This window comes from Marmota marmota, unplaced genomic scaffold (genome assembly GCF_001458135.2).
Source record: "Marmota marmota marmota unplaced genomic scaffold, marMar, whole genome shotgun sequence".
NCBI lineage: Eukaryota > Metazoa > Chordata > Mammalia > Rodentia > Sciuridae > Marmota > Marmota marmota.
The window spans coordinates 20,244,003-20,267,830 of record NW_026000019.1 but is presented as its reverse complement, the minus strand read 5'-3'; the positions used below and the strand labels follow the sequence as shown (position 1 = coordinate 20,267,830).

The 23,828-nt window shown below is 48.6% G+C and overlaps 1 protein-coding gene and 1 long non-coding RNA gene across 6 annotated transcripts in view; one reads left to right on the top strand and one right to left on the bottom strand.

Annotated features, from left to right (window-relative positions):
* Positions 1–12,326, top strand: part of LOC107147388 (dimethylaniline monooxygenase [N-oxide-forming] 3-like) — a 21,690-nt gene extending 9,364 nt beyond the window's left edge. For all 4 annotated transcript variants that reach the window (XM_015491842.2, XM_015491844.2, XM_015491843.2 and 1 more), the window contains exons 4-9: positions 599–761; positions 1,398–1,540; positions 4,341–4,540; positions 7,497–7,852; positions 9,949–10,021; positions 10,685–12,326. In XM_015491842.2, coding sequence (XP_015347328.1) covers positions 599–761; positions 1,398–1,540; positions 4,341–4,540; positions 7,497–7,852; positions 9,949–10,021; positions 10,685–11,027 — 1,278 coding nt within the window. In that variant the 3' untranslated portion in view covers positions 11,028–12,326. The remainder of the gene's footprint in view (positions 1–598; positions 762–1,397; positions 1,541–4,340; positions 4,541–7,496; positions 7,853–9,948; positions 10,022–10,684) is intronic.
* Positions 12,327–15,349: 3,023 nt separating this feature from the next.
* On the bottom strand, positions 15,350–23,236 carry LOC107147387. Of its 2 annotated transcripts, XR_001504143.2 has the most exons (4): positions 22,961–23,233; positions 22,537–22,764; positions 21,074–21,682; positions 15,350–19,372 (listed from the first exon to the last, which is right to left on the bottom strand). It is a non-coding gene; the product is annotated as an uncharacterized LOC107147387 (long non-coding RNA). The 2 variants fall into 2 exon arrangements; XR_007350035.1 differs by having other exon boundaries at positions 21,074–22,764; positions 22,961–23,236.
* Between the last annotated feature and the right edge of the window lie 592 nt (positions 23,237–23,828).

The following is a 23,828-nucleotide window of genomic DNA, read 5'->3' as shown; positions in this document are numbered from 1 at the left end:
GCCATTTAGCCATGACTAAAGGTTCACTGATGACGGGGACTGGAGCTGCTCAGCACAGTCCCAGCAACCTCCCCTCCCCTGGGAGGCCCAGGGAGGTTTAGACCTTCTCCCTCGGCCCACTGAACCAGAGATCTGGACGTGTGCTTTTACAAGCTTTCTAGGCAACTCTGACACCTAAGAAAGCCTGAGATACAGACGGTGTCTCTCACGTTCATACAACACTAATATTAACAGTGAAATGTCTAGAGGTTAGGATGCGGCTGCTGTTGCAAAGAGTGCTAGCTACCAGCGTGCTTCTGTGTGGCATGTGCCTCTTGTGAACTATGACTGAACTCACTGTTATATCTCAAAGGGTGTCCTTCTTGCACTGCAGAAAGTACTGGAGGTACGCTAGAAACCGTGCGAAAATAAAAAAGCACACACCCACGCCACATGTCATGTTTTGATTTCTTTGAAGAGAATTTTGAATTTTGAATATGAATCTTACTAATGAATTTTTTTCCTAAGCCACTATCTATTAAGAGTATTTTTCATACTATTTCTTCCAAATCTACCTATGAGCATAGAAAAGAAGGTTTTCTTTCTGTATTTCTCTCAGACACTTGTATCCAGTATAAGTAAGCGTCCTGATTTCTCAACTACTGGCCAATGGGATGTTGAAACTGAAAAGAATGGTAAAAAAGAGTCGGCTGTCTTTGATGCTGTTATGATCTGTTCTGGACATCATGTATACCCCAATCTACCAAAAGACTCCTTTCCAGGTAAGTCTGAAATGTAGGCCACCATCTACAAATTTGACAAAAAGGAATAAACTAATGATGTCTGTATTACTATGACTTCTGTTGCTATAATAGAATACTTGAGGCTGGACACATTATTAAATAAAGGTGCATTTGGCTCATGATTCTGGCTGGAACATCCAAGTGTCATGGTGCTAGCATTCTAGCAAGGGACCCTTGGCTGCACCATCACACAGGGCAGAAATGGAAAGGGAGCCAGCCATTTGCCAAAAGAGTAGATTCCGTGGTGGGACAGAAGCAAGAGGGATTGGGGAGCCTGGCTTGCTCTCATGGAAATAAACACTCCACCAGAGTAGCACTACCCCCTTCCAGGGGCAGCGCCCCCAGGGGTCACATTTCCTCCTTCATGGCCCCCCTCTTGAGGGTCCCACCTCCTCTCACCCCACCACATTGGGGACCAGACTCCCAGCACGGGATCCTTTGGGGGACACACTCTACCCATACCCAAGTGTCTTTTTTCTTCAAATAAAATGCCGAGGTAAAAGGACATTCCTGCTCTATCTAATGGAGCAGTAAAATCCCTCCTTTCTGTGACTTTGCCCACCTGGTTAAAGGAGTTTGACATTTTAATGGAAACGTCTCCCACTTGTCGCGCAGGTCTGGAGCACTTCGGGGGCCAGTGCTTCCACAGCAGGGAGTACAAGGACCCGGGCCTGTGGAGGGGGAAGCGAGTGCTGGTGATTGGCCTGGGGAACTCGGGCTCTGACATTGCCATAGAGCTCAGTCGCATGGCTGAAAAGGTACCACCCCACACAACCAGGGCCAGCACAGAAGCACATGATGTCATGGAGAGGTGGGGTCTGCAATGGGGAGGGGGCACCTGGTGAAAGCTAAGAGGTATTTCACAAGGCCCAGCTTCCTAGGTGACAGGCAGGGGCAAGGAGTGATGCTGGCATCCAACAATCTTTTTTTTTTTTTTTTGGGTGGGGGGGGGGGGACAACCAGGGATCGAACATAGGGGCACCCGGCCACATCCCCAGCCCTATTTTGTATTTTATTTAGCAACAGGGTCTCACTGAGTTGCTTAGTGCCTTGCTTTTTGCTGAGGCTGACTTTGAATTCACGGTCCTCCTGCCTCAGCCTCCCCGAGCCGCTGGGATTACAGGTGTGCGCCACCACACCTGGCCCAGTGGTCTTTCTTCAACACATTGGTGCCTCACACCTGTCTGATTGACTCCTCTAAAACTGGAGTGGATTCAGGGTCAAGGTCATGACTCTGAGACTCGTGGGCAACTTGTTCACTGCCTCTGAGTCTCAGGTTCCTCATGCTGCATCTGAGGGTATCTGTGGGAAGCCTCCTGGGTGCCGGGCACTGGGGTGCATGTTGGAGGGAGCGAGAAACACAGCAGACATTGGCCTTACATGGAACTCCGTCCAGTGCAAAAAGACACATGGAATAAGTAAATGCTCAAATGTGCAAGTTAAAGCTGTGAAAGGACTAGAAAATCAAGAGACAGCCTGTCACCAGGCCATCAGCGGAGGCCACCTACTTCCTGGGGCAACTGGAAGGACCGGGGACCCTTTGCCCTGATGACCTGTATGCTGAGAACTAGAAGCTGAGAGAGGCAGACGTCAGAAGGTCTTGAAGCAAGGGGCTCAGTGTCTCTCAGTCCTGTGGCTGCAGCTCAGGGGTTTGGGAAGGAGGAGCTGAGGAGAGGCGGGGGAAGATGGAGAAGATGGTGACATGGGTCCTCAGGGAATGAGCTCATACAGACGTCACCTGCTAGCTTGGGCAGATTCTGTAAGGGTTGGCACTCAGAATCCCAGAGATAGGAATCACATCTCCAGATGTCATAGGTCCCCAACATGGGTCATCCCAAGAGGTGCCCCGGCCATCCCCAACACATGTCCACCTTGACCTCATGGTGCTGCGGTCACTGAAGTGGGGAGATGGTGACGGGACACAGGGCGTGAACACACATCCTGTGTGCCTGTTTACCACACCACGTGGCACAGGGAGGAACACAGGAACTCGGCCCCACGGCCTCTCTTCCAAGGAATGTAAGATCTAGCTCACCGACGCGTGCGGATCCAACATGACGGCAAGAGCTCAGCAGAACGGGTGCCCGCAGTGTAGGGGCTGCCACTGGAGGAAAGGGCAGATGCCAGGACCCAGTGCCTAAGTGAGTGCAGACCTGGAGGCCTCACAGCAGGCGGACCAGAGCCCGAACTCGACAGATCATGCGCTCACGGTGGAGGAGGCAGACGCTGCGCTTGGAGCGCTCATGGCGGGAGCAGAGGCGTGAAGATGGGAGGAGCCGCGCGCTCTAGTCTGTGGGATGGAGGCTGTCACCCCTGGCGACCTGCGTCCTGCACCACGGTGCTCAACACCTGCGTGGAGAGGAGTCCTGGGAGGGTGGGACGACGGGAGCTCGCCTCACCCTGCCATTTACAGAAAGGGACTGAGGACCAGAACTGCCCTCGTCCTTGTGGAGGCTGGACAGGGAGTCAACCCTGGAGCTGGAATTCTGGTCTTCGGATGCCAAGAACCGAGTAGCTGCAGGAACTGAGTCAGGAAGGAAAGGGTGGGGTCGGGTGACGACGTCTTTTCAAGGACTTCAACAGCAGGCTAAACAATCAGAAATTATCCACAAGTAAAGGTAAATTATTGAAGCCTCCTGAGCTAAGGAAAGGTATGACGAAACCACCACGGTGCTGTGGAATTTGGGTTTGTCCCCATGATTGATGAGCGGGAAGAAAGACCATTTCCAAGGCTCTCAATTCATTGATCTTCAGTCTTTTGCTATTTGTCTAGCTTCCCTTATAAGAAATGCCTTTAAATGACACTATATATAAAAATGTGTTTTTTTTAAAAAAGAAAAGAAAAAAACAACACTGTTTGGGATGAACAAAACCTGAGCAGGTGCCACATGCTCAGTGCTATTAGCCACGTCGTGAAGGTGGTAGCATTAAATTAGCCCTCGCACAGATGTCATGTGGAGGCACTGCTCCTCCCCGTGCTGACACCAGGAAGCCAGGATTTGAGCCTATGGCTTTCCAATTCCAAATTCCTTCCTTCTTTTAGGACGGAGGCAGGCGTTTTAGTTCAGAACACCCCGCTGTTAGATCATGATTGCTTGTCTGTGGATGGCAGTGGTCAGGGAAGCCCTCAAGGAATCATGGCTGGAATTCCGTTATCCGTCACCTAAGCCAGGGAAGACTGGGTTAAAATATGAACACTTGCCAGCACCCACCCAGCAGGGCAGCTGACCTCAGATGGGATTAGCTCCAGTGAATGATCCGGGAGTGCTCTCGGGATCCCTTTGAGATTTTCCCAAGTCGAGGTGACTGATGGTCTGAGCCTCTTACACCTGCATGGGCCAGTCACTGCCTGCAGGGGACTCAGGAAGGGCACAAGACCTTGAGGGAGACCCATCACTTCAGCCAAATCAACTCCCAAAGAGGACTGGGTGCTGAGGGATTCCTGCAGCAACCCCCGGGGAGCCGGGTGATGACCCCATTCCGACAGGGGACACGGGGAAGCGCATCGCAACGTCCACTGTAAATGTGCAGCTTTCATGGTTGACTTGGTGTTTGCAGGTCGTCGTCAGCTCCAGAAGTGGCTCCTGGGTGCTGAGCCGGGTCTGGGATGATGGCTACCCCTGGGACATGGTGTTCATCACGCGCTTTCAGACGTTCCTCAAGAACAGCTTGCCCACAGCCATCTCCGACTGGTGGTACATGAAGCAGATGAACTCAAAGTTCAAGCACGAGAACTACGGCTTGATGCCTCTAAACGGGTAACGTAGCTGGACGTGGTGTTTCTGCTGAGTTGTTTCAGTGTCAACAACCCTGAAAGTGTGTTGTAATCACAAAGCAAATCAAAATATTGGTGTAGTGATCACATTTCATACATCAGAGGATCAAGAGCTGCCAGTCTTAGGAGTGATTTCCATACATCCTCCGTAGCAGATTCACTCGGCTGCACAATCACGCAAGGCTTAAGCAATCAGTTCCTTCCTACGATAATGATAATAGCACTTAATGTTTTACGTACTTAATTCACGTCAGAGACTTCTTAAGCCTCTGCTAGGCTCCAACGTGTATTATCTCATTTTATCCACACAACTTTGAAGAGAGCTCCATTAGCATCCCCATTTTAGAGACAAGAAAACTGAGGTTCAGTGTAGTTCATAACTTTACCAAAGTCCCTCAGCCAGCAAGTAGAAGCAGCATTCAAAACAGCCAGATCTGCTGACTCCAGAGCCCCTTGTTCTTGGCCACGTGCTCGCTGCCTCACACTTAGTGGCAAAGTCAAACAAGGCAAGAGAGCTTTCCCCGGGGACACTCTCATTGCACACCCCCAGGGGGTCCCCCTCGCTGAACTATGGCCACATCCCGAGCTTCCTCTTTAGTGGCTCCTCTGACTCCTCCAAGCCCATCTCACAGTAAGAAATGACTCTGATGTGGAGTGAAAAGACCAGACCTCAGAGTGAATTCATTAACTCAATAGGTATCAGTTGAGCATTTATTACCTGCCAGTCCCCGGTTAGGTCCTGTGGATACGGCAACAAGTAACAGGAACCCGACGAGCTAGAAAGAGTGGCCCTCGTGGGTAGGCTGCCATGAGAAGAAAGGGCCAGCAAGGTGGTGGCACGCACCATCAGGACACTTTCCATCAGGGTCCTCAGCGGGGGGCCTCAGAAGAGGACTTTGAGGGAGACTTCGGAGGTGGGGGATGGGCCTGGGGGTGTGTAGGCGAGGGCATGGCCCACTGCCTGGGGGCTTGGTGACAGGATCAACCTGACTCCTGGGAGGGGGAGAAACGCTGCAGAGGAGCCAGCCGTGGGACCTAGTGGGCACTGTGGGGAGTGTGGCCTTCACTGTCAAGGTGACAGGAAGCCACAGGCATCTGAGCATGTCAGGGACGAGATCTAAGTTTGCACTGGAGGTCACTCCACCGCTGTGGTCGCCACCCCATGCAGAGGGCAGAGCCGGCAGCAGTAAAGGACCAGTTCAGAACTACCATCACACCCAGATGACAGGATGGGGGCTTGGACACGGCTTGCCGGCGGTGAAGGGTCAGAAGTGGCAGATTCCAAGGGAGCCCCAAGGCAGACCCAGACAGGATCTTCTGTTGGGCTGGATCAAGGGTGTGAGAGCAAGGAGGCGCTGGAGGACGGAGCAGGGTGGGGTTGACACTCGCTGGGGGGGAACCCGGTGGGGAAGCAGGGGTCTCGTCTGAGGCAGAGGAGCTCGGGATGCCTGGTAGCTTCAGGTAGGAGGTGGAGTGTGACATCAAGGTGGAACAGAGGTTCAATCCTCAGGTTCAATGTGATGGGCCCTCTGGAAGAGTGAGGGTAGACAGAGAGGTGAGGGCTGGGGGCCGAGTCCCGGGATGTGCCACTGTTTAGAAGTCAGGAGGAGAAGGCCTCAGGAGGAGAAGGCCGCAGCAGGATTCTGAGGAGCCCAGGGGGTGGACAGGAAGGAACCGAGGGCACATGACCCGGAAGCCAGAGGAGGACGCTGTTTCGAGAGGGAGGGAGCCTTCCACTGTGCACACACTGCAATCAGCTGAGCCAAACGAAGAGTGGGCCGTCGGGTTCTGGTGGCCCCATGAGAGCAGCTCGCGGTGGTGGTGGTGGGGTGGGTGCCAGTGGTTTAAGTGAGTGACAGGTGACAGCGCAGTGAGCCCAGGGTTTCCCAGCAGGATTCCACCGGTCTCTTGGTCTGGCTTGGTTTCCTCCCATGAGAGTCTATCTGTGGCTCTCATAGCACCTGCTGCCACATAATAACCAGCCCCTTCCTCCAGTTCCACAGTGAGCTCAGATGGATCTGTGTCCACTAGGGATGTTACTGAGTAAAAAATAGTGGAACTCGCTCTTTTCAGACTTCCAGGGCCCAAAGCTTCAGACCGGCCCCCTCCTTTCCTGGCCAACGAGATTCCTAGGTGCCCTGTCCCTCACCTGGGGGAGCTCAGGCCTCGTCCCTCTGTGACAGCCCAGGTGCACTAGCCCGCCTTCCACCTTCTTGCTCCTGTTGGAATTTCTTTGTATTACAACGGCCAGGCTGGAGTTCACTAGGAGCAGCAGCTGACATTTTTCAGCACTGGAGCCCAAGCTAGAGACTGCAAAATTCTTCATGTTATTCAGGTCCCCCAGCCACCTGAGGCAGGTATGAGTGTCAGTGCCAGACGAGAAAAATGAAGCAGAGAGAATCTAAGAACCCTTAATTTTATCCAGGTTCACAGGTAATAAATAGGTAGCAAAGAAAAAAGTACAAGTAGCAGGCACTCTCACATTAGGACTTTTCCCTATAAGGAAATAGGAGTATTCACCGGGTTTCACTCGGGTCTCAGGCCAGAGAGGCTGGAATTAAAGGAGGGGAGGGACACTCACTCCTCTTGAGCATAGGATTGTAACTTGGGCTCTGAAAGAAAGAGAAAAGGCAAATGATGGGAAACTGTTGTAAAGGCAAAGCCTCAATTTAGGGGGAGTGGGCTATAAAGCGCACCGCCTCGTTTGGGTTGGGTGTGGTTCACGCTTGAATTTGGAACGAGCGAGGGATGGGCGAGAAGGGGAGCAGCATAGAAAACAGATACGGGGTCAGCAAAGCTGCCTCCCTGCGGTTTTGTGTTTTTAACTGTTGGTTACTCCACAGCTCAGAGAAAATATCCTGGTGGTGTCCCATTTCTTACCAATTTGTATAGACCCAGGGGGAATGTTGCTGTTCTGATGCTGTCTCCATGTCCTACAGAGCCCTGAGGAAAGAGCCCGTGTTCAATGATGACCTCCCCGCCCACATCCTCTGCGGCAGGGTCTCCATCAAGCCTAATGTGAAAAAGTTCACAGAGACCTCGGCCATTTTTGAGGATGGGACGGTGTTTGAAGCCATCGATTGTGTCATCTTCGCCACAGGCTACAGTAATGCCTACCCCTTCCTTGATGACTCCATCATCAAAAGCAGGAACAACGAGGTCACCTTGTACAAAGGCATCTTCCCCCCTCAGCTCGAGAAGTCGACCTTGGCTGTGATTGGCCTTGTCCAGTCTCTGGGGGCTGCCATCCCCACAACGGACCTGCAGGCCCGCTGGGCAACCCGAGTCATAAAGGGTAAGCAGCCAGAGTTCAGGGACGGGTGCCAATGACAAGGTCATTGAGTCCTTGTGAAAACCATGGTCCTCGTTACAAGGATCCCATCTGGTTTTGAGCATCTGTGACTCCATGTTCTTCAGTGCTCTATTTTATAAGCCATTTGAACTCTATCACGTTGGACTACGATGTGCAGTAGTAAGAGATTGTTAGGGAAGCTTTTTGTCACTTACGATTCCTTCCAGCTGATAGCCACCCACGGTCACTCATTAGACGTAAGAACACCTGAGTTCTTAATCTGAAGTGCATGACAGCTTCATAAAGTTGTGATTTCAAAATTCAGTGGGATGACATCACTTGGAAGGTTAATAGGAAAAGGTGCTTCAAGCCCATATCCAGCCCGCTCAGGTGTCCATGGCCATGGTCAGCCTGGTGCTAGGTTTGATGCTACCATGGTCTTCCCTCTGTGTGTCCGTGAAGGAGAATCAGTGCATGATCAGAGGCAGAGAGTGCCAGGTGTGGCCCAGGGTCCGTTTCTAAGATAGAAGAGGAATGACTTTCTATGTTATTAATAAAAGGAAAAGGACGCAACAGACTTGGCTGGGGCCGGTAAGGAAGGCCATCAGTGTCCTCCTGTGGCGGGCCCTGGGGTCAGATGCACGGAACTTTTGCAGTTGTGTACAGATGCTCATCACAAGACTAAGTAGGCTCCCATGATTAGAGGGGAACAAAGGACATCAAAGGTCATTGCATAAAGTTGAGTTGCACCTTGAGCATAAAATTTCTGGATGAGAAAGGCTGGGTGGCCTGCTGCCTTTTACAGCCATATCTGAGGCTCCCGGTCCTACCATGACTTATGGGGTTTAAAGATTCTTCCACTCACAGGAACTTGGAGGCTACCTCTACCCATCCTGGCGCCCCCTCACCACCAGGCCTCCCACACTCAGTGATCTCCCTGCAACTCCCTGACTCCCCCACCCCAGGCAGAGGGTGCTGCTGCCCAGAGGCTGATGTTGCTCGGGGAGGCAGCAGACAGGAAGGCGATGGCTTGAGGTTGCCCTTGGTGCCACTCAGGGCTCAAGCCCAGAGAGACGGGAACCTAAGGAAGGGAGACACTCACTCTCTGAGGACAGGAGTTGTAACTTGGGCTCTACAGAAAGGGAACGCTCAGACTTAGGACAGAAAGGAAATACAGCAAGCAGCCTCTTTTGGGAGAACCAGAGGACCAGGACATCAGGGCCAGTAAGAAGCAGCCCAATGGCAGCAGCTGGTGGACCACGAACACAGACAGTTTCTTCCCAAATCTCTTCCTGCCCAAGGACAAGACGGGTTCCCAGGGGTGGAAGCAGCTGCTCAGTGACCCCACCTCTCAGGAGTGACGGAAGGGGCCTGAGCCGCCAGGTCTGAGCTAGGAGTTCTAATTCCATCCAAAGTGATTCCAAGATCGCCAAAGACGCCATCCTAAATTGGAAGGGTCTCTGGGCAGAAACCATTCGGGCTTATTTCAGAGAACTCTGTCAACCTTTGTGAGCAGCTCCATGTCAGATCTTGTCTTCTGAGGCTCCTCTATGTCCTTGGTGACTTGGGGACAGTGCATGTCCTTCATTTTCAGGAAGATCTGTGGGTGGTCCATGGGAGCCTGGAGGTTTCACTAAATTCTGTATCTTACTTGCTGGAAATTCCCTCTTCCAGCAAAGCAGAATTATTTCCTATGGAGTTTTTTTTTTTTTTTTTTTGGTTGGTTTTTTAAAAAATATTGAAAAAACATCCTGCCAGTTCACCTCTGTGTGGCTTAAAAATATGACTGAAAAATTAGAATATCATCCCTGAAACTGATATGAAACACCTGGTAATCAGTTTAAGAATAAAGATAAAGCTAATCAGACGGTGGTTTTGAATTATTGTGAGGTGTCTCAGTTCTGAGAAGACGAGGAGTGGAAGCAGATCATTGTCTGTCTCAGAAATCACCTGTTCAATTCTTCAGCATCTTATTTTACTAAACTGAAAAAAAAATAGAAATAACTAATGTGACTTGTATCTTGTTAACAAGGGAAAGTGGGAGGCTCTTGCTACACGAGAGTTGTTCACCTGTTGTCTTTTCTTTCCATCTCTCTCAGGAACTTGTAGTTTGCCTTCTAGGAAAGACATGATGAGTGACATTGATGAGAAAATGGGGAAAAAGCTCAAATGGTAAGAGAGCCTGTTTTCGACAGAGGTCCAGGGGTGTGGGAATCTGTGGGACTCGTTGTCTCAAAGAGTCCTAAATGAGGTCATCAGGGTGACAGCTATGAGCCACATCCGTCTCACAAAGAAGAGCTAGTGAAAATCTACTATTAAACATAGACACAAGGTGACTAGCAGGTGGGGAATCTGCGTGTCAAGGTCAGTTGTGTCCCTCTGGGTCTCTGGCAATACCTCCCAGAAAAGAGACCCAGGGATGATCAGAAATCAAAGGCTGTGAGCTCCCAGCTGTGGAGTTCTGTCCTCTGGCCCATGCACCCTTCAAGGTGGCGATGACTCTTCAGATGCCTGATAGAAATGACTCACCAACACGGGGATGGGATGGCAACGCCCCCCTCCCAGCTCTGTCCCTGATTAACTTGAGCAAGGGACAGTTTATCTGTTTGCTAATGGGGATACAAAATGCCCTTCTCAGCTGCTCTGCAACATTGGGGAATTTCCAAATGAGGTCAATATGCAGGTTCTATGAAAAAACTTCAGTGTAGGCTAAACAAGCAATCAAAGATTGATGCTGGTGTACCCCGGGAAAAGGATGGGGCACTCTCCCTGTTCCTGTTCTAAATAAGGTTTGGCTTTGGTCACCCACGGTAGCGTTTCCTCCCCTGCCTCTAGGTTTGGCAAAAGCGAGACCATACAGACGGACTACATTGTTTACATGGACGAACTGGCCTCCTTCATTGGGGTGAAGCCCAGCATCCCATGGCTGTTCCTCACGGATCCCAGATTGGCCGTGGAAGTTTTCTTCGGCCCCTGCAGCCCCTACCAGTTCAGGCTGGTGGGCCCAGGGAAGTGGCCAGGAGCCAGGAACGCCATCCTGACCCAGTGGGACCGGACACTGAAGCCCACGAGGACGCGTGCAGTGGGGGAGATGCGGAAGCCTAGCCTGCCCACCCAGCTCTTCAAGTTCCTGGCTCTTCCCCTTCTGCTCCTTGCTGTTTTCCTTGCGTGGGTCTAACCACCATTCCTGCCAGAGTCTCTGGGTTACTACTGGTAGGAACTTAGCTATTTAAAAATTGAGATTTCACACATCCTGCATTCCTGTTGGGGATCATTTGCAGCACCCTGCAGACACTGGGCGGTGAATCAGTTGCTTCCTAGGCTTTTAAGGAGACCCTTTCAGATTCATGTCACGGTCTCAGCAGATCATTAGCTATTTCTCCTTCCTTTCCACTCCCACTTCATGATCAGAATGGGCTTCTTCAGGTCTAAACCATCTCCTGAAACATTTCCTTCTTTAAACGTTGTTTAAATATGCGCTTCACGTGTAATCAAAGTACAAATCAGGCAGAATCTTAGTTATCATAGATATTCCTAGGCTGCCTCCACCATCTGCAGGATCTAGAGGATGGTCTGGCTTTATGTTCTATTTTGTTTCATGCAGCCTGCTCTGGGCAATAACTCCTGTTTCCTGGCCAAGAAACAGCAGAGACCTGGCCAATGTACTAAGTTAACACAAAGTAGCTCATTTTATTCATGTTCTCAATAAGGAAACCAACTCTCAAAGTGTAGCAACAAAATAACAACAACAATGGGCACAGTACCACATGCACCTTTTAGTTGAACAGATAGGCTTAAACTCAATATTTTACCAAAACTAATATAACTCTTACAAATTGAACTTCTGAGGTACCATGATAAGCCTAAGTTTTTATTTAAAAAGATGAGAATTGATACGTTTTATTTAAAAATGTGATACTTATCATCTCTAAAGTCTAATGTGTCTGCATCGTTGGTTTCAAAGGACTCCTCCTCTTCCTCCTCTTGTTTTCTTCCTGTTTCTTCTGTCTTCTTTTTTCTTATCTTACTTTTGCCTTTTTCCTTTTACCTTCTGCTTCATCAGAAATGATGGAAGAGGAGAGTGTCCACTCCAGAGGACTCTTGGACCTTCTGAGATGTCCCAGAGTCTAACCCCAAACTGTCTTCCCACAAGTGAGCACTTTCCTCCAGATGCAAATACGTGGCCGAACTCAATCTTACCTGTAATCACATCTCAGCGCCCACAAGTCTCTGCTCAGATGTCAGCTTCCTCATCATTCTATGCAGAAATGCAATCCCTGTAACTCTGTGCCTCCCATCCTTTCACATGATGGTATCTGACACAGCCGATATTTATTTGGGAATCATCTATGTACCCTCATTGGAATGTAAATGCTGTAAGAACTTGGATATTTTCTCTGTCTCTGTATCCCTGGTGCCTGGAATAGTACCTGGAAACTAGTCCCCAGCCAATAAATACCTGCTCGCTATGTTGAAACAAGGTTTGCTCTGCCTCCTTCAAGTGTCCCAGACACAAAGCCTTAGTTGGGAAGGAATGAGGAACCCCTGTGCTAGTTCTATTTTTGCTGAAGTTTGAATACAGTTGGTCCCCAGGTGGCACTGTTGGGAGGCAGTAGAACTTTGAGGTGGGGCCTAGCAGAAGGGCCTTGGGTCACTGTGGCATGGGGCCATTCTCTCCTCCGCTCCAGTTGGGGATGTCATCACTGTCTGCTCCTTCCTGCGTTTCCACCCTTGCCATCCACCATGATGTGACGCAGCCCAGACTGAGCCAAAGCCAGTGCTGTGCTCTTGAAGCCCCCACCTGCGAGGGGCCTCCGGGATACCTCAGGTATCCTGTTCAGGAACGGTGAGGTCCACAGATCAGAGACAACTGCCACAGAAGAGTGTCACACTCGCAGACTCCCAAGCAGAGGGCACATCCCAGGGCACCAGAGGCCACATGTTCAGACAGTGGAGAGAGATACGGAGAGAAACAGGCAAAAGCTTTCGTTGTGATTCTCAGGGAAGGAATAGGCAAGGCAGGGTCGGGGGGAGTTTTAATATGGGAGCAGTCTCTGGGGCTTGGGGATTATCCCCAGTTGCCCCATACTTGGCTCTGGAGCGACTGGGCAGAGGGACAGTTTCTGGGAGTTTGAGAACACAATAAAAGAAGTGGTTGGGGTAAGGCTCTGGATCTTGGGTTTTTAGACAGGCAAACTCAGCAAGTGAGTCATTTGTTCTTTGGGAATTAGCTAGTCTTACAGGGACTATGATTTTAATTCATGTACGCATTAGGTATTTATGAAGCTGCTTCTGTGTGCTGGGTTTTGTGCTAGGAGATGCACATTTTCTCTGCCTGTGCAGTTTTTAGCCTGGGAGGATCAGCAAAGTCCCAACATGTTAGAGTATCAAAAACAAAGAATGGAAGTGTGCCAGCAAGGTGGCAAAATAAACACTCTCCAGTTCCACTCCCCGCAACAGAAACTAACCACCCAATAACCACGGGAAAGAATAGCATCCCGAATAGCCCAGAATTCAACCGTGAGGCTGACACACCCCCTGGACCGCAGAACCAAGGAAGGCTCTGACCAGTTGCTGAGAGAACAGTTCCCTGTGGGCATGCCACCCATCCTGCAAGCGGACACTGCCACGGAGAACTGGGTTCTACATGGACCAAGGAAATGCAGGTGGACCTTCGGCTTCTGCATCGCTCCAGCCTTACACAGGAGGCTGCCACCTATCTGTCCCCGGGGAGGGAGGGCACTACCAGGGCTCAGAAAGAGCAGGGGCAGGGCTCCCAGCAGTCTTGGCTGCTGCTCTGTGTTCTGGTCAATGGAGGAATCACACCAAAGAAACCAGCTACCACTTCATGCTACATGGGCCCCGGGGGTTGCCGAGCTTGGCTCCGTGGCCAGAGTCCACCCAGCCCATCTCACCACGAAAAATGACCCCTTAAGTGAGGAAATGGATGTACTAATTTGCTTGCTTTAATCAGGCCACATTCTAGACGTTCTAGACAAAACACTGCAAGTGTATCCCACAAATGTATAAAATTTCCATTTGTTGATTAAAAATACATAAATAATTGAGAATAAAAAGACATGATTAATACAATAACCAAATCTGTCCTCTTGGGCAAAAAAAAAAAAAAAAAAAAAGTCCACGAGGGAAGGGAAAGACAAAAGAAGCCAACAGACAGGGTCACAGTGAGACCACAAAGCCAATGGCCAGAGCCTAGCGAGGCAGCACAGGCCGCTAGAGGGCCACAGCCGTCGTGTGGCCAGTCTCAGCGGCCTTGCTGTCCATCTATCAATCCACCAGGAGACTAAGCAGAAAAGCATCTGCGCCAAACAATGAAAAGGAAACATTCTTACCACTGACCTTTCACATACTGGTAATACTTATACTTCAAACTTTCACTAAATCCATGAAATTAATGCCCATCTCTGTGAATAAAAGGTTCATGAGGTCCTTTGGTTGGGATTTTTTTTTTCAAACAGTATTAAATACATGATTAATTTTCCATTAAGTTTGCCTCTTCTACAGTGTTTTTAATAACAAAATGTTAAGAAACAGTCCAACATTGTAATCAGGAATGGATGTCCCTGGGTCTCCCACGGTCCTGGAGCACTGCCCATCTGCGCCGAGGGACTGCTTTCACTACTGTGGTTGCCAACTCCAGAAAGGAGCCCCTGGTGACCAAGATTTGTACTTTGAAAACAATGCCATAGTAATCTGTCTGAAATGCATGCACGCAACACACCCAGGGGCCTGGGCTGGGTGATAAACCCCTTCTCCACCTCCACGGGGTTTCAGCCCAGGAGGTGAGGACGGATGAACAAGCTTGTTCTTCCGTTTCCTCCTTTCAGGTGGCCCATACCCGCAGTTGTTATCCTTAACTATCTCTCTCTTTCTACTCAGATAAATCTTCCGATTCTCCATGCCTGTGTATCACATATAATGCTATTTATCATTTCTAATATGCTATAACCTAGAGATAGTCTTGATGACTTGTATCATTTTATTTTTTTTAAAGTCCATTAGCTATTGTTTTCAGTAACAATTCAACATAAGGTTGATTGTGTTTTATTAATAAATTGTCTTTGCCAATATCTTACATCAGTTCCCTGGACATTAAGTGATAGCCCAGTGTGGCCAAGCCACCATGCTGGGTGGTCGTATGGGAAGGCCAAGTTGAGCACTGTCCCTGTTGCATCCACTACAGCCCAAGTGTAGCAGAGAACTGAAAACAAATCTTAGCTTTGCTGTATCAAGCCAAAACATTTTTATAGAAATCAGCCTCTACACTGACCACATGTATCAAATGTACTGATGTGTCACATTATACCTTATAAATATGTACAATTGGTATATATCAATTTTTAAAAAATATTTTTAGTTGTAGATGGACACAATATCTTTATTTGATTTTATTTATTTTTATGTGGTGCTGAGGATCAAACCCAGTGCCTCATGCATGCAAGGCAAGTGCTCTACCACTGAGCCACAACCCCAGCCCCTAATGATAATAATAATTTTATAAAAGAAATCCAGCCTCTGCACTTTCAGTTGCCCAAGATTTTCAGAAATTGCCAGCATATGGTAGAGTATTAGAGTTTAATTTAAATATTCAGCCTTAATTAATTCTCAGAACAATCTTTGAGGCAGGTCTTCTCAGAGGCCTTTCAGAGGTCGAGCACTGAGGCCTCTGATAGTTCTTCCATTTTCCTACCAGTGGTTTCTTTTTTTTAATGAAGAAATGTCAGAAAAACTCTCATTTATTTTAAGTGTTCATACAAACAAAAATTTTAAAGCAAACAAATACAATGCAATATTGCATACGTATTCACAAGGTAATTATGGGTTTTATCATAAAAATAGGAATTCAAAATCCCTTGAGGTAGAGAGAGCTACAAACCCAGCTTTAAGACAGGCATCTTTCACTCCTATCATTGTGAATCTGACCACATGTACAATCTTGTTTGGGGATGATATAAAAAGTATAAATGTGAGTCCCTCTAGGAATATATCCTGGGCCCATTGTTCTCCCTAATGGCACCTGTCAAAATATCACAGATCCCGTGTTTTAACACAATTTGATACAAGGCTCCCTGGTAATAGCAAGGATTTTATAATACTCTATCTGCATGAATACATGGGCATATGTCAATAGAGTACATGCATGTGCACACATACACACACACACACACACACAAAATCACCATCCCCCCAGTAGTAATGTGTAGGGCATCTTTAGGCTTTGTAACTACAAATACACACCCAGTGAGTTCCAAAATCAGTTTGAAATGTGGGGTAATCTTGTGCAAGACTTTGCAGGAACTATATTAGCCAGCATTCCCCAATCAGGCAAAAACAAAAACAAATTCCAAAAGTTCCCTAAAGGGAGAGGGGAAAAAATGCTGTTAAGAATTCATCATAAAATGCACAAAAATGTGAATCTGAGATTACACTCATCTAGAAAGGGCAGGTTTGGATCCAAAGCCACATCTCATGATGTCCAATCCAGTAAATGTTTTCAGAATGTTGCAATTGCCTCCTGATTTGGAGTGGCTTCTTAAGGTGATATTTGACCCTTATGTGTCCATTCAAGTTCTGTTGACTTTTAGAGACAGAAATCATGCAGCACATAGCTCCCTTCAATACAAAACAAGAGTCCAAACTGCTGACACTGAGAGGTGACACCCGCCTCTAACCAGCCCTTAGTGTTTACATCCACAAGTGACTGGGATGGGCGGAAACATGCAAGTTTATTTACTTGAATCATTTGTATAACAAAATGGATGAATTTCCCAGGTTTATACATACCACTCTCAACTCAATAACTTTTTATGCATGTGGATAGGCACTTCAAATGTAGAAAAGCCAAATTTACTTCTTAATTACCCCTATCACCAACACCCTATGTTACTCCAAAACTGTTCCTTCCTCAATCTTATTCATGAATGTTAGGGAATTCTGTTTAAATGCACATGTGTTAAGAAGGTTTAAAACTGCACATTAAAATGTATAGATGAGTTGCAGTTCACATATGCAAATTTAATTACAAATGAAATGAATTTTATTGTCTACTTAACTGTACATTGAAGCAAAGGAGGATGGAATGAAAAATAAACCAATAAAATAGACCTCTAAACATGCAATTTCTCAGGCCAAAAACCTATATAGAATCCTAGATTCCTCTCTTTATCTCATGTATTAGTCAGTCGGTGCTGCTATGACAAAGTACCAAGGAATAGGGGGCTTAAAGAACAGAAATGTATTTTTCAGAGTTACAGAGTCTCGATGGAGTAAAGCTGTCATCAGGGTTGGTTCTCCTGAGGCTTCTTGATGGCTTGTAGATGGCATCTTCTTCCTTCTGAGTCTCCCAGAGTCTTTTGCACATGTGCGCTTGTGTCCCCATCTCCTTTCCTGAAGAGGTCACATTTATTGGACATACCCTACACACTTACTTCAACCTGGTTACTTCTGTCAGATGCAGTCACATTTTGAGATTCTTGGAGTAAAGATTTGACATCTAGATCTGGGGACACAGCTCAGCCCATAACCCCACCATTCCCTACCTGCAGCTCAGCAAGTGTATTGATGTCCTCTGCCTCAAGCCTCTGCCCTCATTCAAGCCACTACTCCGAGAGGCCCCTGAGAGTGTCTAATGCCAGTCTTGCTCCTAATTGTTTCTGTGCATTCACCTGAGTGATCTTCCTCAAACCAAATAGGATCTTGCCACTCCATGCTTAAGCCTGGACAGTGGTTGACCACTGTGACTAGAATAAGATGCAAAGTCCTGCAGGACCTACGAGATCCCTCTCTGCCTTTAACCTGGTCTCACACCGTCTCCTTCTGCTCTGTCCTCAGGACGCCTTCCTTCCGCTAATCCTTCCCAACCCAGAACAGTCAGAGCAGCTCTGCTTTCTCATATTCAGGTCCCCACTTACACAGGGCAGTCTCAGAGGGAGGCTTCCACCACGGGTTTACACCCACAGAGCCCCACCTCACACCTTTCTTGGTACGTTTTTTCTGATTTTTGTTGACTTCTTCATTATCTATTCCCCCCTCTCATCTCCCACTAGAAAATGATCATAAATTCTGCCTGGTTTATTTTCCACTCCATCCTCCTTTGCTTCAATGTACAGTTAAGTAGACAATAAAATTCATTTCATTTATAATTAAACTGGCCTATGTGAACTGCAACTCATATATACATTTTATGTACAGTCTTACACCATACGTGCATTTAAACATTCATTTTTAAAATTTAAATTAAATTTGTTTTTTAACCATCAGATAAAACATAAAAATAATATACATTTGGGGCTATCATGTGATGTTTTGATACATGTATATATTGTGTAATGTTTATGGGTTAAATATATCTACCTCCTCAAACATTAATCATTGTTAATCACTAAAAATAATATGGCTTGTTACTTAATCTTAAATTGTGACATTCAGGGATGGGGATGTGGCTCAAGTGGTAGCGCGCTCGCCTGGCATGCACAAGGCGCTGGGTTCGATCCTCAGCACCACATAAAAATAAAATAAAGGTGTTGTGTCCACTGAAAACTAAAAAAATAAATAAATATTAAAAAATTCTATCTCTCTCTCTCTTTAAAAAAAACTGTGACATTCATTATGGAAAATGATCTTTCCATTGAACAGTCAGATAATACAATGTGAATTTACTTTTATAGCCGCTGGTGATACAGTTGGCTTTTATGAAGGAGTATAGTATCAAAAGTAAGCTATCGTAGCAAATCGTGTTAATAATTAGGATTAATTAATACTAAATCAATGAACATTATATGTTCTCTTAAGTAAAACCTTCTAATATCCAGTCTGTTCTTCTTGAAAAGATCTTGACAGCAGGCCAGGTGACCGCCCGGGTTGAGTCTCACTCACACCCTGTATCTGACACGTTCACATGATTCCAGATTCTGGAAACACCCACTTGTCAACAGGCAATGGGCTGCGTGTCCGCGTCCCCAGATCGACACGTTGAAGCCCTAATTCCAGTGCCATGATTTGGAGGTGGGGTCCCTGGGAGGCCATGAGAAGGCGAGGTAGAGCCCTCATGGGGGTTTGTGCCCTATAAGAGAAGGCCAGTGCCAGGTGGCCTCTACGTGAAACCTCATAGACAGACAGCTGCCTGTGCTCAGCCCTCCTCAAGAAGCAGCACTCGGTCAGACTCCAACCTGCAAAACTGCAAGAAACGTGTGTGTTGTGAAGCCACCAGGTCCATGGTACTTCATTCTGTCAGCCCAAACTGATTGAGGCACAAGAATATTCATAATTTTAAAGCTAAATATTTCAGATTGAATCATCAACGAATTAAAAGAAACCAATGTTACTAAGCCCTGAAGCAGATCTCTCCCTGCGTAGTCCGAGGTGCGTGGCTGCCCTGGGGAGCTGTCATCACCGTCTCCATGCCCAGAGCAGTACCTTGTGTCTTCAGCAAGTACTTTCTTGTTTACTTCATCATCCTCTTTCAAAAACAGCAGCAGGCTTACCAGGAAATTCTCTATGCCCCTATCACAGACGAGAAAATAAATACACTAAGAGGCCATGGCAGAACCAGGGGGCTTCCCTTGCCTTGCAGGCTCCTGGACCATCTCCTGGCAGGGAACAGTGGGGAAGCCCCAGTAACCCACCGCTCAGCCGCCGGGGACAGTGCCCTCAGCTTGGCAGAGGAGATGCTGACCACCTCCTGCTGATTCTGAGGCCGTGCCTTTGCTAGCCAAACCTTTTCTACAGACTTTTGTACCAACTGTATTCACAACTCCTTTTCACCAACTCCGGTTCCAGGTTTAACTATGAATGAAGAACTGAAAATAAGGGCTTTGTGTTTTGGAAACATAAGCTGATCATGATACTTGCCCATCTGTGGGGATTAAGCTGTAATACTACTCCCCACAAGGAGCTGTGCGGCCTCCTGTTGGTTGTGTGACTGTGCAGGTATCCACAAGAAAGGAGCGAGTCATGAGGCAGGTATGTAGGAAGCCCTAGGCGCTGCCCGACTTTGGAGAACCCCGAAGGCCACAGGGTGACTTCAAAGTCACCAGCCTCCCCGCTCTGCTTCTGTGCCCTCGGGGAAGTTTTCATGTTCAAATATCCACTGCCTCTGCATCTCTTCTACTTTCACACTAATCTCAATAAAGGGCCTGCGAGTTACTCTCACTAAAAAAGATGGATAACAGCTAAAACTATCACCTTCCCGGAGGCAGTACACTCACAAAGGTGACTGGCACTTTCATTCTTGCTACTTTTGATATGTGGGAAGCTGTGAGCTCAACTGGAGGCTGGTGTAAAGGGAACAGGGTCCAGAGTCACGGAGCCCAAGGCTTATGCCACTTCCTACTCCACTTTAGATCCAGCTATTATTTCTTAATACTGAAATAACTATACTTCTGACTGGCCCAGGCTTGAGTGTCCCAGTCATCATCCACCCTGTTTGGCCCCAGCCCCACCTATTGAAGTGAGCCTCTAAGCACGTCACTCCTGCTCACGCTCGGTCGCTGGTTCTTCTTTCTCCATTTAAATCACATGCCAGGTGCCTCCCAGCATGGATCTACCTACTTTCCCAGTCTTCCTGTAACTATGTTGCAAACAAACTATATGATTCACAGTTTGCTCTGGGAACAACCCAGAGCAACCTCCAAGTTTGTGTTTATGCTCATCTCCCTGCCTGGAGAGATGACCCATCTATATTGTTTCCTCCTGGCTCAGACTTGTACTGGTTCCCCTGGAGCATGCTGAGATCTAACTCAGTTATGAGGCTACTGGCAACAAAGGGTGGGCTGGGGCAGATGGTGAAGACAGTAGCATCCCTTCGCAAAGCAATTGCCCAGGGGAGGCCCCGGTAGCAGCCTTTAGCACCCTCAGACCTGTCGTGCACCAGCCAGAGAAGCTCAAAGTGATTCAAGGATTCGGGATTCTCGACTTCACTGGAAGCCTTGGCCGGGTAATCCACTTACACGTCCATTCTGAAACCTTCAAAACTAAAATTTGTTCTGATTTTTCACAAAGTTGTTCCTGAAGCTGCAAGAAATGAGGTCCTTCTGGGTCCACCACATGAGCACACCAGCTCTATGGCATGGCCGGAGCTGAGAGTCTGGAGCCCGAGCCTATGATGCCTTTCCTTAGTGCTTCAGTACACCAGGAGTAGCCCTCTCTGCCCTGGAGCTCATGGCCACCACCCCTGTCATACGGGAAAGTGCAGCAGTCACCTACCTACTCCCTCAGGGGACTGGCTTCTCCAGGTGCTTCCTCACAGTCAGGCAAAGGTGGCTGCGTGGGGCGCTCCAGGAGCTCCATCTGCGTTCCAGTCCAGGTCACGCCCGCCCTCATGCCCAAATCTCATTTTTGAGTGTCCATTTCCTTGGACGTTTCCTGGCACCAACTTCTCTATTAGTCAAGATCCTTTCAGGGAAGAAGAACCCCACCACTTTATAAAACAAGAATATAATGTCAGAAAGTGCCAACAGGGCATCAGCCAACCTAAGAGCAAAGAGGAGCACGCAGTGCCCCAGGCCTGAGGAGAGGACAGGAGCCAGTGGGGGTCATCGAACGTCCACGCCGGGAGGGAACTTGTAGGGCTGGTACCCCAGCTCCGAGCGGGGTGCGGGCTGGCTGGTGCACGTGTCTCCGAGGCAGCATGAGGAAACTGGCCTGGGTGCTGAGCTGCGTAAACCAGAACCACCCCCACGGCAGGGTGGCCAGGGGAAGCTGCGACATGTGACAGCATCAGGGAGCAGCAAGGAAGGAGCGAGTCCTTTCTTCTTGGGCCTGTGAGAGTCCTCAGACAGGAAGGACGAGCGTGGGCCGGCTCAGACAGCCCAGCTGTGAAGACAGGGTCGAGGTTGGGAGGAAGTGACTGTCAGCAGGTATTCTTTAAGCCCATTTCAAATGCCACCCCAAAGGCTTTCTTAACATCCCCCTAGATGAGTTTCCCTCTCCTTTGAATCCGTACATGAACCTGGTTTCTTTCTGGTGTCATGTTTTTCCTGCAGCACGTTTTCGCCTGTGCCTGTGTGGGTACCTCCCTCTCCACTTCAACCTTCCCCATGCTGACACCCACATGTTACCGGACCCACGACACCTGCCAAAATGGCTCCTTTTTCTCCCTGTCTCCTTTGGCTTCATGACAACTTTATATTACCCTTGTTCACTGCTGGGTCCCCAGTGCCTAGAACTGACAACCAGGCTTTCTGTGTGTGTGTGTGTGCGTGTGTGTGTGCGCATGTGTGTGCATGCGGGCTCACACGCATGAGTGCACACAGGGGTGTGTGTGTGTGTGTGTGTGTGTGTAGTGTGTTTGTGAATGAATTAAACTGAATTGAAAGCAGTTCAGGGAAGTCAGATGAGGGATCTCTGGGGATTGTGAATATGAAAATGCTGTGGTTATACCGTATGTTGTTGAAGAAAATATCTTTTCCTTGGAGTGATTAAAGGAATCTCACACCCAGAACCTAATTTGCTGACTTCCTCTTCTTCCCTTAACCAAGTCAAAAGGTGACTGCCAAATCCCCCACACGGACTAACGTCCAAAACCTGAAGCCAGTTTCCCACAGCAACAAATACAGAAAACGAGTTTCACAACCAGGACTAAAGACCAAAAAAATTGTGCTTGGCACAGACTTCTGGAAAGATAAACACAGAGTATGATATACAAAACAAAAGACAATGGCCCTCACCCCCGTGGAAAGGACAGAGTCTCTTGCAAATTCCAGGAAAGCAGAGAGCCTAGAACACCCTGTGGAGTAATCCCTGCTGATGTGGTTAATAAGAACAGTCTTTAAGGACATCCATTGGATGGAAAAACAGGAGCTCCAGCGCTGACTCCCTCCTGGGGACATGCACCTGAATGGCCAGCCATACGTCACAATGCAGGAGCTGGGGACCCAAGGGAGAGACTACAGGGCCTGGGGAGCACAGAAAGGGGAAGGATGAGGAGGAGGGCAGGGGCGGTTTCTCTCACCCACACAGCCCCTCCCTCCATCCCAGGCAGCACAGAGGGCAGAGTGCTGCCCGCTACGTGGGGAGAGGGATGGAAGTGAGCCCCAGCTTCGCCCCGGCCCAGCACTGGGCCTGCTCTGGCAAACCCATTGTCAGGCTCACCTGGTACCAAGCCAGCCCTGGCCCCAAGCTCCAGGCTGATCCCCAAAGACCAGGCTGCCAGGCCTGCCTGAGGCTCCAGGAAGCAAGCTGGCTACTGCAGACCAGGTTCAGCCCCTCGGATGGCCCCACAGGCCAGGCTCCAAGCCGGGCCCAGGCTCCCAAGCACCTGGCTCTCCTCTGTTGATACCAGGACCACGCTGCCCCCAGGCACAGAGCCAGGCCCATCCTCAGGGACCCAGCCTCTGGTTGGCCCTAGCACAGGTTTGCCCCTGTAGACCTTGGTTTCAGGCCTAGTACTAAGCTGGCTGCTGGGGATGCTGGCTTCTGGCCTGTCCCAACACACACAGTCAACAGGGCCATCATAGTAGACCACAGAACAAGGCTGGCCTCTGTGGACATGTTGCAACTGGGCCTGCCCACATGGATGCAGTCTCAGGCCTCCCCAGCAGACCCAGGTCCCAGGCCTGTCCCCATAGACACAGGCAGCAGGGTGGCCTCCCACCTACTAACCTAGGCACCGGCCCAGCCCTCCTGAGGCCTGAAACATCAAACCAGCCGTAGACTCCGAGTCAGCACACCAAGAATCTCCACACAGGCTATGGTAGACTGGAAGAGATGCCTGCTTCTTAAACGTGTAGACACCAACACAAGGCCACAGAATCACGAGTAACCTGGAAAACACGAATCCACCAAGGGAGAACTAGCAATTGACCCTAAAGACATGGAGATCTACGTGTGCCTGACAAAGAACTCCAAGAGTGGCCTCAAGAAGTTCAGTGAGCTAAAACAGATCATACACAAACAATGCATGAGCAAAATTAGAAGTTCAACAAAGAGTTAGAAACCGTAAAGCATAACCACACAGAAA